At 43.5% G+C, this 16,807-nt stretch overlaps 1 protein-coding gene across 1 annotated transcript in view; it reads left to right on the plus strand.

The window, feature by feature from the left end:
* The window catches only part of ppp3cb (protein phosphatase 3, catalytic subunit, beta isozyme), a 39,970-nt gene extending 23,328 nt beyond the window's left edge, over positions 1–16,642 (plus strand). Inside the window, 10 exon segments of the mRNA XM_080465366.1 lie at positions 1,585–1,724; positions 3,708–3,785; positions 5,015–5,109; positions 5,338–5,463; positions 5,751–5,828; positions 5,963–6,047; positions 6,256–6,353; positions 7,695–7,708; positions 7,710–7,743; positions 14,076–16,642. Coding sequence (XP_080321492.1) covers positions 1,585–1,724; positions 3,708–3,785; positions 5,015–5,109; positions 5,338–5,463; positions 5,751–5,828; positions 5,963–6,047; positions 6,256–6,353; positions 7,695–7,708; positions 7,710–7,743; positions 14,076–14,254 — 927 coding nt within the window. The 3' untranslated portion in view covers positions 14,255–16,642.
* Positions 16,643–16,807: the final 165 nt, after the last annotated feature.

Here is a 16,807-nt window from a genome sequence, read left to right on the forward strand (position 1 = left end):
CCATTAAAAGCAGCCTACACAGACATAACAATGGACACACTTTAGCCGAAATTGACTGAAGGTTTGCATCAGTCTGTCACTACCTGACGATGTCACTCAATACAACAGATTTTCTGTGGGTTCAAATGTAGATAAAGCTCGAAGCAACACTATAATTAAAGATAAAACTTAATTTACCTCTCAATTTAGTTCTTTTTTTAACCACGTTTATTGCAACAACGCTGATTTATTCTGATTTTGAAATAATAATTACAGTAAAGATTGACGTTGGTTTTCAAGCCAAAGGATACGGTTGGTGTTTGTTTGTGTCCTAAACTTTTAAAACTAATGGAGTGATTTTATGAGTTTGCTAAAATGATAAAAAGTTACGTGTTACTTGGGAAAGTAACTCTTGCATTACTTTTGATTCTTTCAGTCACGAATCTGTTTAAAGATGTGCATGTAGCTGTGGGACTGTAGGGTTTCTCAGTCGTCAGCACCACATATCGATTAGTTTAAGGAACATGCTCTATAGCCTGAATGTTAGCATCTCTTGGAATAAAACAGATTTATGAATTAATACCAAAGAAAATCAGCACCAGACAAAATCATTAATCCAACAACTTCTAATAAAGGTAATGCCAGTTTTTTTGGCTCAGTCAATAAGATAGAGAGAGACAGCAGCTCTGCAACTCTTTCACTCCATATTCATTCATTCATTCAACTTTATTTATATAGCACCACATACAACACAGTTATTTCTAGGTGCTTTTAACAGAGGGAAACCCAACAAATTTTGCATCTTTCCTGGCACTGTGTATAATGCACCGAAAGGCAGAATGTAGAAATTATTTTAGATGTGATGTTCAATATGTTTTTCATTACAAATTGCATAAATTTAAGTGAAACAATGTTTAGTAGCCTATATTCTTCATATGAGAGACTTCAGCCCCCCCAAATAGTTGGTAACAGTAACAAAATGTGATCGACTCGTGTTCAGCGATCAAACATTTGCAATCAGCTGTGGACACACACCAAGTTTTATCAATGCTTTAAAGGCGCTCCTAACAAAAACAAATGAATCAGAAGCCTCTGTGTGTGTGTGTGTGTGTGTGTGTGTGTGTGTGTGTGTGTGTGTGTGTGTGTGTGTGTGTGTGTGTGTGTGTGTGTGTGTGTGTGTGTGTGTGTGTGTGTGTGTGTGTGTGTGTGTGTGTGTGTGTGTGTGTGTGTGTTCCTCATGTCTCTGTTCATGTGTGTGCCTTCTTTGTATTCTGTAATACTGTCACACACACACACACACACACACACACTTCCTCATCTAATGGCAGTGTTTCCATGGTGAATCTGCTGGTGTGACATCTTCTCCCTCCTGTGTGGTGAGGGTTGCCATAGCGATGCTCTGCTCTGACAGTATGTGTTTGCTTGTGTGTGCGCATTTGTGTATGTTCTTTCCCCCTATTTATACTATATGTGTTCACATGTCAGAGTGCGGTTTACTTCAAATGTGTGCTTCAGTTGCATGTGTGATTTGTTTGTGCACACTTATCTTTGTGACTGCCTTTTGTGCTCAATTCTTTGTGTGTGTGTTTGTTGTGTGTGTCCTAGTTGGACCGGTTCAAGGAGCCCCCAGCATTTGGGCCCATGTGCGACCTGTTGTGGGCCGACCCCCTGGAAGACTTTGGCAACGAGAAGACCCAAGAGTACTTTGGACACAACACAGTCAGAGGGTGCTCGTATTTCTACAGGTACACCAGGACAAAATTACCCCTCGCAACAACCAAAGAAAAGAAAATTGCATAAGAGAGAAAATCAACATGAATGTGAATGAATCGTCTCTTAGCCTCGGAGCAATAGATCCCTGTGCTTATGAAGCTCGCAGATATGAACTAACCCCATGTCCAAACAAGCCAGAATAAAGCAATGCAATATTCAGAGATATGAAAAAAAAACATCCGCAGTTGGAGCAATATTTTTTTCAAATTAACTATCAAGAAGTGTGTGTGTGTGTGTGTGTGTGTGTGTGTGTGTGTGTGTGTGTGTGTGTGTGTGTGTGTGTGTGTGTGTGTGTGTGTGTGTGTGTGTGTGTGTGTGTGTGTGTGTGTGTGTGTGTGTGTGTGTGTGTGTGTGATGACGACATGTCAGGACCCCACAGGTGCAGAGTGTCACTGAGCTGTGGCGCTCATCTACAAATCAGAAATCTAATAAGTTTTAGGGGGAATCAATGCTGCCAATTTGAGAGAGAGAGAGAGAGAGAGAGAGGGAGAGAGAGAGTGATGGGGGAGGAAAAAGAAACAAGATGCTTTCTGCTCGCTCCCACTACATCCGAGATCCATTAACAGTCACTGAGATGTTTTACAAGTGAGAAAATTTTGGTCAGGTTTTACACACACAAACACACTTACACACATTATACACAATGAGTGTATAAGCTTGCATATGAACACACACACACACACACACACACACACACACACACACACACACACACACACACACACACACACACACACACACACACACACACACACACACATGCATGCAAACACACATTCACTTGGATGTACCAGCAAACACACAATTTAACACACACTCAAACACACACCTGCACATACCACAAAAACATACATTTAAACACACACACACACACGAAAAAAAGTGAACACTTAACTTGAGAAAGGTAGTGAACACATAAACATTAACAGACACACTATGTGCCTCAAAAACACACTCATACGAAGTCAAATGAACACACACACAAATATCTTAGGTTTACTCGCAAATGCATTAAGGCATGCTATTCAATATACACGTACTCAGACACACTCATACACACATTTGTTTGAAAAGCAAGCAAACATACACGCACTTTAACAAACATACACATTTACCTTTGGTGTACACACATGGATGTAAAAATGCCAATTAAGACACAAACACACATTCACACACTGGGTACACAAACAAACCTATAACACATAGATACACTTACTCAAATGCACACATACAGAGAGTGTGTATAAGAAAACATACTGTATAGCACATCAACACGCTCACAAACCACACACACAGTTCTGTTTCAGTATGAAACGATATCCCACAATCCCAAGGGAGACTGCACGGTTCTGTTGCTATGACGACTGGCTACTCCTGCCAGATATGGAGTGATATTAAGATACAGTGAGAGAAAGAGGGAGGGCAACATGAGGGGAGGGTTGTGATGGCGATGCCGGTGGTGGTGGTGGTGCTGGTGCTGGTGGGGAGAAGATGAAAGAGGCGAATAAGAAATACTAAACATGGAGGAATGTAAAGAGGAGTGGAGCCGTGGCCGGGATGCAGATGGAGATAACCTTGGTGGTGTTTATAAGTTGGTGTTGTGACATGCTCTTTGTGGTTTACACTCTGGTTCTCAATGTTTAGGAGACACAGCATCAATAGACCAACTCCTGTACACTCAGCCCCCTCAAGCAGCGAGGCAGCCATGAGCCTGGCTCAGGCCTGCCCTCACTCACTGATGCCCCCTGCTGCTCACTTCACACACCACATCAGGAAACAAGAGGCTTACTCATCACCCACAGCTCGACTTTAAATACTTCCATCTGTTTAGTAGTTTACAGCAGCCTTAATGTAATAACATATGACATTTTAGTTATGTAAAGTGTATTTCACTGGATATTTTTCCCTCTGTATGTGTGCCTGACTTCAGATCTCCTTCTTCTCTCTGTGTGCAGCTACCCAGCAGTGTGTGAGTTCCTACAGACCAACAACCTGCTGTCAATCATCAGAGCACACGAAGCGCAGGATGCTGGGTAAGCTGACTGACAGTGGCAGCTCAGTCCTCCCTCTCCACTTAAACGGGAGCACCATTTAATTTAATGGCTTACCTTGACATTTCACATTCTGAGTTGTTATTTTTCTTTGTCTGGGAATTGGCGCATTACAGGGAAAGGGCTGCCACGATTTTCCTCCTGTCACATTTACACCGTGTTATTAGCATTGTTAGAAGTTCGTCTGGCGGCGCGCCGCCGGGAGCCGGAACCAAATTCAGGTTAAATAAGCCACCTTTTGAAATGTACACAGGAAGCCAAAGCGCCATGCCTGGTTTGCACTACTAGTCTAAACAAAATAGTAATAGGGCAAAACAGAATTTTCTGACCCACAAATCCACTCCTGGCAGCTGTCACCTCAGCGAAAATCCCCTGGATATAATGCAGCAATTAAGGCAGCACTATTCTGAGTGTCTGTGTCTGTGCTGTGGAGCCGCTTGTTGAACCCATTGACAGCATTTTGTCTGTCGTGCAGATGGGTAGTCTGGGTGCTGCTGCAGGGGTCTGAGTGCACTTTTCAGAGGAAACCGTTTCAGTGGCTGCAGATCCTCTACCTGCACAGAGGAGCCAATGTGCACGTCATTTATGTATGCATTTACACACAGTAGCGAGTGTCTCTAAATTATCCTTCTGTTTAAACGTGCATGTGATTATATGTTGTACTTGTACTTGCTTGTTTTAATCTAAAGTCATGCTTGTCAATTTAAATGCAGAATGTAATTTGTTAGGGGTGTTTAGGTCTTTTTTTGTCTCTTTGAGGAGGACGCTGTGACCATAACCTAAAGCTGCTGTAGGAGACTGATGAGTTCATGCAAGGACTCCACTAGAGTTCTGTGTTGGGGATGAAATACATGGAGCTTTGTTTATTATGTCTAATCTTCTCAGGTTCTTTGCATGCATACTATTAAGTACCCACAGCAGTGTTTTTATCGTGGCTAAATGAATAGATCCAGGCCTGAGGAATCAAAACTCTGTGCTTTCAGTACCTTCGTCAATAACTCTTTCATTTCGTCTTGTCATTTCCCCGCCGTGCCGGAGACTGTTCTATTTCTGTTCTATTTGTTTTTAAGTGTGCAACTGTCTCGCCTTGAACTAGTCCCCGTCTGCTTTAAAGTCCTCCGAAGCAGAGCCTCGGTTTCTCATCCACCGTGTGTTGTCTTATTAGAGTAGCGGTAACATGGGTGGTGGTTTGTTTGTCTCTCTTTCCTCAGGTACCGTATGTACAGGAAGAGTCAGACTACAGGTTTCCCCTCCCTCATAACCATATTCTCTGCTCCAAACTACCTGGATGTCTACAACAACAAAGGTCCGACGCGCAGAAGCACTCAGAAACACAAGTGTCATTCAAAATAGAGATGTTTGTCACAAAGCTAATGTTTTTCCTGTGTGTGTGTGTGTGTGTGTGTGTGTGTGTGTGTGTGTGTGTGTGTGTGTGTGTGTGTGTGTGTGTGTGTGTGTGTGTGTGTGTGTGTGTGTGTGTGTGTGTGTGTGTGTGTGTGTGTGTGTGTGTGTGTGTGTGTGTGTGTGTGTACAGCGGCGGTGCTAAAATATGAGAACAATGTGATGAACATCCGTCAGTTTAACTGCTCCCCTCACCCTTACTGGCTGCCCAACTTCATGGATGTCTTCACATGGTCACTGCCTTTTGTGGGGGAAAAAGGTATCACTCACACACACACACACACACACACACACACACACACACACACACACACACACACACACACACACACACACACATACACACACACACAGAGCCTCTTGCAGGCCAGTTTCGGCCCACTGGCCTTATGTTTGACATCTCTACTTCAGAGCGTCTTCCTCCAACCGACCAGCTTATGAAACGTCACTCTGACCCACACAGCTATTTGCAAAATGTATTTGCACATTATGAGGACAGTTTGGTCCCTCATTACCTGTGTGTGTGTTTGTGTTTCCGCCTCGTAGTGACTGAGATGCTGGTCAACGTCCTGAGCATCTGCTCTGACGACGAACTCACGAACGACGGAGACGAGATCTACGACGGTAAGAGACGCCCGAAACGGACGTTAAAGCCAGCTGGGTTAAATGGATGCTGTTCATCGGATTAAATATGTGCAGGTTACGGTTTTAACGACTCACTTCTTTTATTTATGAGTGTGTTCCTGGCTGTTTTACAGCCAGCGCAGCCGCCGCCAGGAAAGAGGTGATCAAAAACAAGATCCGAGCCATTGGAAAGATGGCCAAAATGTTCTCAGTTCTAAGGTGGGTCGACTAAAAATACTCGTTTTTACTAATGTTTTGGCGAAGTGTTTCGCCTCGCGGGGATGTCAATTTGTGTGTGTGTGTGTGTGTGCAGGTGCACAGTGTGGGGAAGTGTGTAATTCTCTGTATTTCCCTCTTCATCACCTGCTCGCTGTTTCTATTTCCTCTCATCTGTCACATGTGGATACCTCCCGTCTCTGTTTCCCAGAGAGGAGAGTGAGAACGTCCTGACTCTGAAGGGCCTGACCCCGACAGGCATGTTGCCCAGTGGAGTTCTGTCCGGGGGCAAACAGACCCTGCAGAGTGGTGAGTGTTTCACACACACACACACACACACACACACACACACACACACACACACACACACACACACACACACACACACACACACACACACACACACACACACACACACACACACACACACACATACATACATACATACACACTCGTACTTTACAGCTTAACCCTGATCACACCTCTGGCAGCAAGACAGAAAGAAGATCAGCGCCTGGTTCCTCCCTGCCCTCCTCTCCTTTTCTCCTCCTCTCATCCCTCCGCCTCACTGACTCACCTCACCTCACCAGCGCTGAGGATACTAACAGCCTGCTGGTCGCGCCTGCGTATGTGTGAGTGAGTGAGTGAGTGTGTGTGTGTGTGTGTGTGTGTGTGTGTGTGTGTGTGTGTGTGTGTGTGTGTGTGTGTGTGTGTGTGTGTGTGTGTGTGTGTGTGTGTGTGTGTGTGTGTGTGTGTGAGAGAGAGAGAGAGAGAGAGAGAGAGAGAGAGAGAGAGAGAGCTTCACAGAATGACAAGGCAGTGACGTTAAGAGTGAGACGACATCGAGCTAAATGGTGTGCATGTGTGTGAGACGGCTAACCCAAGCTAATGCTAACACCTGGTGCCCTCTGACCCCGCCGCGGTCCCAGTGCTGCTCTGAGGGCCTCACATGTTTAAAGCCTGAAACATGTCTGCAAGCCTTGCAAGGAAAAACCCACGTACACCTCCAACTGTAGATTTAAAAATCAAAATTATAGGTGAAATCCAAATAAAAAGTCCCACATTCACTCAAATTTGAACCTTTGGCCCGTCATGTACCTCTTTTATCTATTTATTTATTTTAAATCTTACAAGGTCATTCGAATATTTACTTTGGTACTTTTCATTAAAATTCACTCAACAGCACATTTTTTATCATTTTTCATGAGCTTTGTGGTTCAATTGTTTTGTTATTTGAGGCTGAATCAACCCAGTTAACTTTTTTTTTACCCGATCAGAGTTCAATCTCATCCATTAAACTTCTTCTTTGCCTCCTGAAGCAAAGATGTTAACGCCAATCTGCACAGAAGCATGTTTCAGCCTTCACTTCGTTTTTCTTCTGCTCCTTCTTTCTTTGTTCTTCATCCTCTCTCTCTCTCTCTCTCTCTCTTTCTCTCTGACTCTGTCACCTCTCTCTCTCTCTCTCTGACTCTGTCCCCTCTCTCTCTCTCTCTCTGACTCTGTCCCCCTCTCTCTCTCGCTCACTTTCTCTCTCTCTCTCTCTCTCTCTCTCTCTCTCTCTCTCTCTCTCCTCTCTCTCTCTCTCTCTCTCCTCTCTCTCTCTCTCTCTCTCTCTCTCTCTCTCCTCTCTTCTTTTTGCCCATCCTTCAGCTACCATTGAGGCCCATAGAAGCTATCGAGACAGTTAAGGACGCTGAAGGTAAAATCACACTCATTTCACTGTGTGTGTGTTCTGTGAGTGTGTGTGTGTGTGTGTGTGAGTGTGTGTGCGGCATGGCTGCGCTCTCAGCCACCCATGCTCATAAGGTCACAGATTTTCTTTACCCACAATGCACTGAGCTCTTCTAACCGCATCTAACAACAAAGCATCAAACCACCGACCATTTATAACACACAAACATGTACAAACTTCTCTCATTCCTCCTCTTGAGAAACAGGAAACCCCAGAAGTTCTCCCCGCGCACGCACGCACGCACACACACACACACACACACACACACACACACACACACACACACACACACACACACACACACACACACACACACACACACACACACACACACACACACACACACACACACACACACACACACACACACACATTCAGCCTCATGCTGCTCAGACGCAGCGCTCACCCCACAGCGTTCACTTCACACACACAAGAAGAGTGTGGCTGTGGGTGGGAGTGGGTGTTGTAAAGGTGGGCCGGGTCACTACTCAAACCTCGTATAGACTGCGGCGCGATACAGTCTGTTCTATATATTTCTGAGGTGCTGTAGTTCTGTGGGAAAAAAACCTAAAGAAAAACCATGCCATCAATCTGTTTCTCTCCAAGCGACGGCAGAAAAAAGATATGGGATTGACATGCAGACGAACGAGTTGTGTTCGTTTTTACAACCTGGACTATGGTATAGCGAGGGATTCAGGTGAGGAGTTTGAACTGACCTCACGTGATGAGTTGTTTCCTCAATCCGGTCCACAGCTAAAAGATCCGCGTTGGCTGACTCCCACAGAGTTGATTTTAGGTTTACCGGCCCTGAGAGGCAGCTCTGTGGGAGGTAACGCTGGTCCTACTGCTGTGCTCCAATTTGGCTTGTTTTACAGGTCCGTAGCGCTCGGAATAGATTGTGGTCATGGTTTTTGTGTAAAAAGGCTTACTCAACGGCCTGCACGCTTTACATTGTGTTCAGAAAGTTTTCAAACTTTTCACTTTTTTCCCCATTTTGTTATGTTATCAGCTTCTGCTGTAATGCATTAAATTCATTTTATTCCCTCATCAGTCTCCTCTTTTGATCCCATCATGACAAAGTGAGAGATCAGTTGAAGGGATGTGACTTCACGTTAAGTCACAGTGACATACAGATTCAGGTCCTTCACGCCCAGATTTTAAATTGTACCCATCATCCCAGAAATAGTAAATGGACGTAATGTACATTGGATGTATTTATTGTTCTCGTGATCTCAAAGCAATAAGTCATTCACAATTTCAAATAGAGCAGCTTTGCGTTTCGTGTCTTTCGAGACATGGACTTGTAGAAATGGCGACTGGAGGACAGCGTGCTCTATAACCTGAGCTACTGCCACCATAAACACATTTCTGCATTGTTTTCACTGGATATTCTTTTTTCTCTCCCCTGACCTTCATATATCACTTTAATTTGCCATCTGCTATAAAAAGAGCACGGACTCATTTATATTTGGTCATTAATTCTTTTGAATAATTTCAGTCTTCCTGAAAACTATTAAATAATTGAAACATTATCAGGATTTTAACCCTTAAAAAGAAAGTTTAATTACCTGACCTTCAACATCATCATCATCATTGGCAGTGAGCCTATTCACATTGAATACATCATTCTATTTTTGGGACACATTTTAGTTGAAAAGTACGTTGACTTTAATTTGTCACCTTGAACTGGAGAACAGAATAAGAATAAGAATTTTTTTTTAAATTTACATTATGACTTAGTGAAAGCTTCGTGGAGCCACTACAGGAGGGCCTGAGGCCTCTGGATGAAGTTTTTGTAACGAACATTTTGTACTTTGCCCCATAATCTTTCCTCAGCACTCCCTCTGGAGCTTGATGCTGCCGCCGCCATGCTTCAGAGCAGGGGAGCAGGAGTGTAATGAGCCTTTGTTTCCTCCAGACACAAAGATTTGAATTAAGGTCAAACATCTCAATCTTTTTTTTTTCAAGATTTTGCTTTAGGGTTTTTTGTTGTTTTTTTTAGTTCCTTTTAGTTCCTTGTGTCTGTCACTGAGAACGGTTTTTAAATAGATTTTGGGCCCTGTGAAAGTTTTTTTTTTTATCATCACCACACAGGATCTCTGGAGGCCACAAACAGAGACTGTTGGGTTGTTGTCCACTTCATTTACTCGCTGTGCTGCACAGTCTGGCTCAGTTACTGGTTCTGAAACAAGGTCGGAATCTTCTGCACTTCCCCTTTTTTGTGATTTGTGGAGACGCCCATGTTTAATCAACGCACTGATGGCTGTGGAAAGTTTTCCTTTGCCAGTTTTATGCATGCAATCAATCATCTGCTGGCAGTTCTTCCAATGCCATTTAAAGACGTGTGCCTGCCTTTCTTTTCATATCCAATCAATTAGATTTATTTCTGTAGGGCTCCGTTCAAGCCAGAGATGATGGAGAAAAATGAAGGCGAACTGAAGCTAAAGCACAAGTGTCCTTTCGTAAAGGTCTGAATATATCTGGCAGAAGGATATCTGTGATCATGGGTCAGTAAGTGCAGACTGATGAGGGGAGAAATGAACTTAAATAATCATTTCATCGGTACTGAAACAAAAAAAAAAAAGGATGTGAAGGGAACTGAAGACGCTTCTGAATGTGGATAACTGTGCTCCTCTGTGTTTGTAGCTTTAGCGCTGTCTTTGGCTCAACTGAAGTACAGTCCATAATTTGTTTCTGCGGATGAATTATGGGTCATCTCCTGTGCTGTGTGTATTTCCGTCACATGATCCGGAGCTGGGTGGTAGGCGTACAGCCGCTGTGTGATACAGGGCCATACTGCATTTGTGAGTAGCTGCATGTGTACAAAGGTGGCGTACGACAGTCGCCGTTGTTCAAACGCAGTGCCGGTCGCTCTGCACAGACACCCACCCCACGCCACTTTGTGATTGTAAGATTGATCAACTCTTATTTGTTTTAGGGGGAGATTAGCGATGAAGAAACTCTCCTGATTCACTTTGTGTCTGAATAAAAAGGAAGCACTCCGGTGATTTGGCACAGCACAACATTGAAATATGGATTCAAACAGGTCACATATTACATAGTGTTATTTTAAGATGCTCAAATATCTGCTGATTTTTGTCATTTTATTCTTAGTACTACAGTGAAACTCACACTGACAACATGAACCTGATAGATAGATAGATAGATAGATAGATAGATAGATAGATAGATAGATAGATAGATAGATAGATAGATAGATAGATAGATAGATAGATAGATAGATAGATAGATAGAATTTTGTAATTAAAGCTGCAAAAATAATGGGTTATGACAAAAAGAAAAAAAAAGAATATTCAAGCTGAATTATACTCTAATGTTGACGATGACCAGAATTGATAATCTGCTCAACATGTGAGTGACTGTGATGTGTCTATGTGATGATTAGCATTAAGTATGTCTGAGGCTATTTGAGCGTGAACCTACATCTGATAGAAAGCTGAACAACGCTCATAGCGACATGACGACAAACACAGAAGACACATAAACAGACACATTGAATTTGTTCTCATTTTGTTCCACCGCTTCTAACGTGAAATCAAACTCATTTAGAAAATTGTCGAGCCGCAAGTGCAGCGACAATAATAGCAGGTATTTATGCATTGAATTGAGAAAGGAGAAGCAGATATGAAATTGAAATCAGGTTGTAAGTAAATTCAGCCAAAACAAAGAGCAGTGTGAGACTTTATGTCTTATTTTAAACAGAGCAACAATCACGCAGTATTTATGAAACCAGAGAATAAGTTTTTTGTCACCGTCTGGATATTTTTCAAAGGTTTATTTCATGAAATGTTAACATTTTAGTAAGACATCATATTAATCGAGTGTGCTTAAGACAGAAAAATCATCAAAATTACAGTTGGAAAATTAGATTAGAATCTAAAAGAGAGTGATTGTACAGGATAGTATTTCTTTAGTTTTACAAGAATACGTTAGTATGTTATGTTGGAGACAATTACAACAAAGCCGGTTTGGTCACCCCCCCCCCCATAGGCATTAAAAACCGTTGATGCGTTTTGTTTCACAATGACGCTGAACATGTTAACACTTGAAGTCATCAGTCTGTTTGTTTCCTGATAAAGAAGCCATTTCACTGCTGCTTGGTCCAGATCCACATGTCCTGTAAAGACACGACATTAATCAGTCGCCTCCTCCTGTGCAGCCATGACACACTGTCTGGGCGGGGACGATAAGTCTGATCATTACGAGAGCAACAAACATTATGTTATCACTACCAGACTGCCAAACTATTTACTGTGCTCATAACTGGTTGGACGTCTAATGGTAAGGTAATTGGTAGGAGTCCACTTATGTTTGGTTAGTGTTACATTTTTAACTTGAGTTAAACTTTCAAACTAGTTTGTTTAATAGTGTATTGAGGTCATCTGCGTAAATTAACTCGCTCCAGTTGTTTAGTAACTATCAAGAAGAGGGTGTGTGTGTGTGTGTGTGTGTGTGTGTGTGTGTGTGTGTGTGTGTGTGTGTGTGTGTGTGTGTGTGTGTGTGTGTGTGTGTGTGTGTGTGTGTGTGTGTGTGTGTGTGTGTGTGTGTGTGTGTGTGTGTGTGTGTGTGTGTGTGTGTGTGTGTGTGTGTGTGTGTGTGTGTGTGTGTGTGTGTGTGTGTGTGTAGATAAGAAATACAGAGACGCATGATGTCGTTTTGACCAACTGAAGTAACTCAGAGTATCCTGAGCGGTGGTGGTTTTGTTCATTCAGATAAAAGTTATAATGGATATTTACGTTTTTTAATATTAACATTATTTCTGGTTTGCAAGTGCATAATGCAAGTTATTATATTTTTACTTCAATAAAGGGAATTCACATAATTGTGCATACCCACTGCAGTATCTCACAATTTATTGTAAAAAGGCAATACAATTGATTACAGGTTGATCGTTACAAAATGTGTGTGTTATCACATGATGAAGGAAAAATGTAGCGCGGTCATGTAGAAACTGCAACACATTTACCCCTCGGCACCCTACTTCCGAAAACAAAAAGAAAGAGTCTGCGCTCGGGTCTGGTTCTCCTTCTACTCACAGTGACAATTTTAACATCAGACAAAAAACATTCACAGGACTGACAGCTGTTCAGAAGAATATTCAGCCATTGGACTCCCACAACAACGCTGTGTGTTGAGCTCAATGCACCACTAAGCGTTGTGGATTATTGGAGTTGGACATCAACCAGCTGATAAAGTCACCCACAGTCAATTACAAACCAAAATGAGTCAAAACAGCCGCAGGAATTTCTCCTTTTTATGAATCAATAACAATAAAACCACGAGAATCCAACAGTTCTTGACATTCCGTCTTTGGTCTCTCCACATGGTTTTGGTCAATGTTTCATTCAGGGTCTCCTCCAACTACATCAGAGGATGTTTTTAAGTCACCACATCACCACATCATTCATGGTAACCAAGGAAATGATCATAACAGCTTTAAAATGTACCTGCGTGTTTAAAATCAATGGAGTGCCCCTTTAAACGAAGGATTATAGCAGCTATATCACAACAAAATTGACTCAGTTCTGACCAAATCTAAGCTGTTGACGCATCTGAGCAACATGAAAGGTGAACCTTGTTGTCTTCGCACTAAATTTCCGTGTGCAGAACGGCAAACCGACAAAAAAAAGAAAATAGTTTTGAACAAACGGCTGACTGTCATCAGCTTCTCACAGAGGTGAAATGTGTTTTTCAGGACTTATGAGTGAGCGCTTCTGTGCCGCTGTGCTTTGTTCCATATTCTGTGTCTCATAATGGCTTTTCCTACCGGGCGTCTCAGTCGACTGATCTAGGATCAATGGCCGGGTCGCACCGACTGTCACGTTCACCGTGAGCCGCAAGGTCAAACCAATCCTAGCTCGGCATTGAGACGAGAGATGAACACTCGCTGTTGTGTGTGTGTGTGTGTGTGTGTGTGTGTGTGCGTGTGCGTGCGTGCGTGCGTGCGTGTGCGTGCGTGCGTGCGTGCGCGTGCGCGTGTGTGTGTGTTAGGACCATGTAGATGCGAAAGCTGAAGTTTGTGTATCCAAATCCAAAATGACCCTCAGGTTAAAGCAGCAGACGTAGGATGGAAATTGTGTAAAGGATTGTCACTCAAAGGAAAACCTTCAAATGGAAAAACACATCAGAGTGAGAGCTCTGGAAAGATCCGTACATTTAATAATAAAATGTGGAGCTGGGAAGGTTTTCCTTCAAAGCCCCCCAGAGGGTTTGGATACACAAAGCTCTACTCAATGTGTTGGTAAATATTAACTCTGTGTGTGTGTGTGTCTCTGCAGCCATCCGAGGCTTCTCCCCGCAGCATCGGATCAGCAGTTTTGAGGAGGCCAAAGGTCTGGACCGGATCAATGAGAGGATGCCGCCGCGGCGCGACGCCGTCAACAGCGTGGGCCTGTCGATGGGCCGCATGAACATGGGGGAGCCCAACGGGACCGACAGCAACAGCAATATACAGTGATGGACACACGCCCCCACATAGCCAGACACATACTGCAGGTCCAGCACTGATACGCTACCATATTTATAGATACGTGTACATAAGCATATATACACAAGAAAGATGCAGCACTCTCAAAATCAAGTATTTCCTACACTTAATACATATACATAGAACAGAACGCACTCTCACACACACACACACACACACACACGATTACCTAGCCCTTTCCTGTCCAGCTGTTAGCTGTTATGTAAAGACCTAAGCGTACCCGGACTTTACCACCAAAGGCTGAATCTCTTCACTGAAACTGATCGGCCCTATTTAGAGAACTCCCATGTAGCTGCACCACAGCAGAAGAGAAACTCTAGAAACACTCCCCAGTGCAGACCAGGAGGAGCTGCAGTTCACCTTGTTTGTCGGGGGTCACCAGTGGGGTTTGACAGTGTCAGCATGACGTGCCTGTGTTGGTGGAGTGTGTGTGTGCGTGTATGTGTGTGTGTGTGTGTGTGCAGGGGAGGGACTGCAGGAGTCAACCGTTTGCAGGGGAGAGGGCGCTGGAGGGGGAGTGAGGGTAGCAATCAGGGGAATTTAAGATACGTACACTTGTGTTTTTAATTTTTTCCTGAACCAAACTTAAGGTCGGTTTTCTAGAATGGTGAATTTGCCTGCCTTGAGTGGGTGCACATGTAATCGTCTGTGCAGTTGTATTTTGAAGGGGGTAAAAAAAAAAAATTTAATTAAAAGAGCAAGTACCTTTGGGGTAAAGATCTCGCCGTCAGCCGGGCGGAAGCTGAAGGAGGGGACGTGTCGTCGGTGTGTGGTGGTCGATCGGTGGCTTATCTGGAGGTAATCTGAGCTCCGGTCGAGCTTTTTCTTCTTTCCAGGAGATTCCCCTTTGTAGCACTACATTGCACACAGGACCCCCACACCTCCTCTCAGAACAGAAAACAAACCCGCCCCCCAGCCCGCTGGCTCTGAGGGAAAGGCTTTAAACCAGGCCTGCTCGTGTTCGGAGAGTCTCTCCCCACCTGTTGCGTGTAAATAGGACACATCCAGAGGTTTTAATGCGTATCTGATGCATACGGGATGCAGGATGCAGCGTAGCGGGACGTCTGTGTGTGCGAGGGAGCAAGGGTGGGGGGTGGGGGGGGGGGTTAAAAATGTGAAGTCATGTTCATTCTCTTTCTACATCCTCCTTTTCCTCCGGCGTGGCTGCGTGGCAGCGAGCCGCAGTGACGGCCGGGAGCCTCTCTGGCCTCAAACTCCAGGCAGCAAACGGCGTCACACCGAGGAAACTGAGTCTTCTGGTGAAGGCGACGAGGAGAAGTGTGATGATAAAGGTCTTTGTAAAGCATTTATATTAACGCATCAGTGCATGCAGAGTTAAGTTCTTTGATAATAATGTGAAGATTATATTTGTGCTCTGTGTTTCACTATGGTAGGAACTTTTTTCTTCTTGGTTTTTTTTTTCTGGCTGATATAAATGAACTGAGGTATAATGAATCATTTATTTTGTACATAATGTTCATTTTATTTATTTTTTGTATTCATTTTGTGTTTTGTTTTTTTCCTTCATTTTTTTTTTTGTTTGTTTTCTTTGTTTTCTTTTACACGGCCTGTGTTTCCGGGTTGTTGTTTTTTTCTCGACGCTGTACAGACTGACGGTACGCTTCTATTCAAAAGTGTCAAGTCCGCGTTCTCTCCTCTTCTTTGTCCATGTACAGGAGTTGTTTTTAATGATAAATATGAATAACGGTAAACAATTATTAAACTAGCATTGATGAATGACCATACTATATAACAAAGGCACAGGCGTTCAGGCAGCCAAAAAGCATGATTGCATGGTTACAATTTGTGCTGTTCGAGGCAAAAAGCAGCAGACACATTTTACCAGAAGAGCCCGTGTGTTGCCGTCACAATTTAAAGGAAAAAAAAAGTGTACTCTCTCTCATCATTATTCTTGATGATTCCTCTTGTTATTTGATGATATTTATGATTCTATGATTATTATGATTCTATTTATTATGGACATTCTTCTTAATATTTAAGCTCTCTCTCTCTCTCTCTCTCTCTCTCTCTCTGCTGGTTGCTCTTCATGTTGCGTTGCTCCTTGGTTGATCTTGTGCTTCTTTGGGAGAGGTGAACCCCCCCCGGGAGACCCTGTGCCATAGAAATTGTGCCACGGTTCTGACTTTCTCTCTCTCTCTCTCTCTCTCTCTCTCTCTCTCTCTCTCTCTCTCTCTCTCTCTCTCTCTCTCTCTCTCTCTCTCTCTCTCTCTCTCTCTCTCTCCTTTTATTTCTTTCTCTCTTTCTGCTCCAGTTCTGTTTTGACTCCCCAGTCACTAACACTGTAAGCATGCCCCATGGGACGATCCACTTTTTTACTCTTGAATAAAATATGCATGAACCTTTGGTATGGACTTTGTTTCACACAAACACACACACACGCACACACACGCGCACACACACACACACACGCGCACACACACACACACGCACGCGCACACGCACTGAAAGCACGATTCACCCCTTACATCCTATATCATGTGACGGACGTCGTTCACTTTCACG

Source organism: Lipophrys pholis, assembly GCF_963383615.2.
Source record: "Lipophrys pholis genome assembly, chromosome: 6".
Classification (NCBI taxonomy): domain Eukaryota; kingdom Metazoa; phylum Chordata; class Actinopteri; order Blenniiformes; family Blenniidae; genus Lipophrys; species Lipophrys pholis.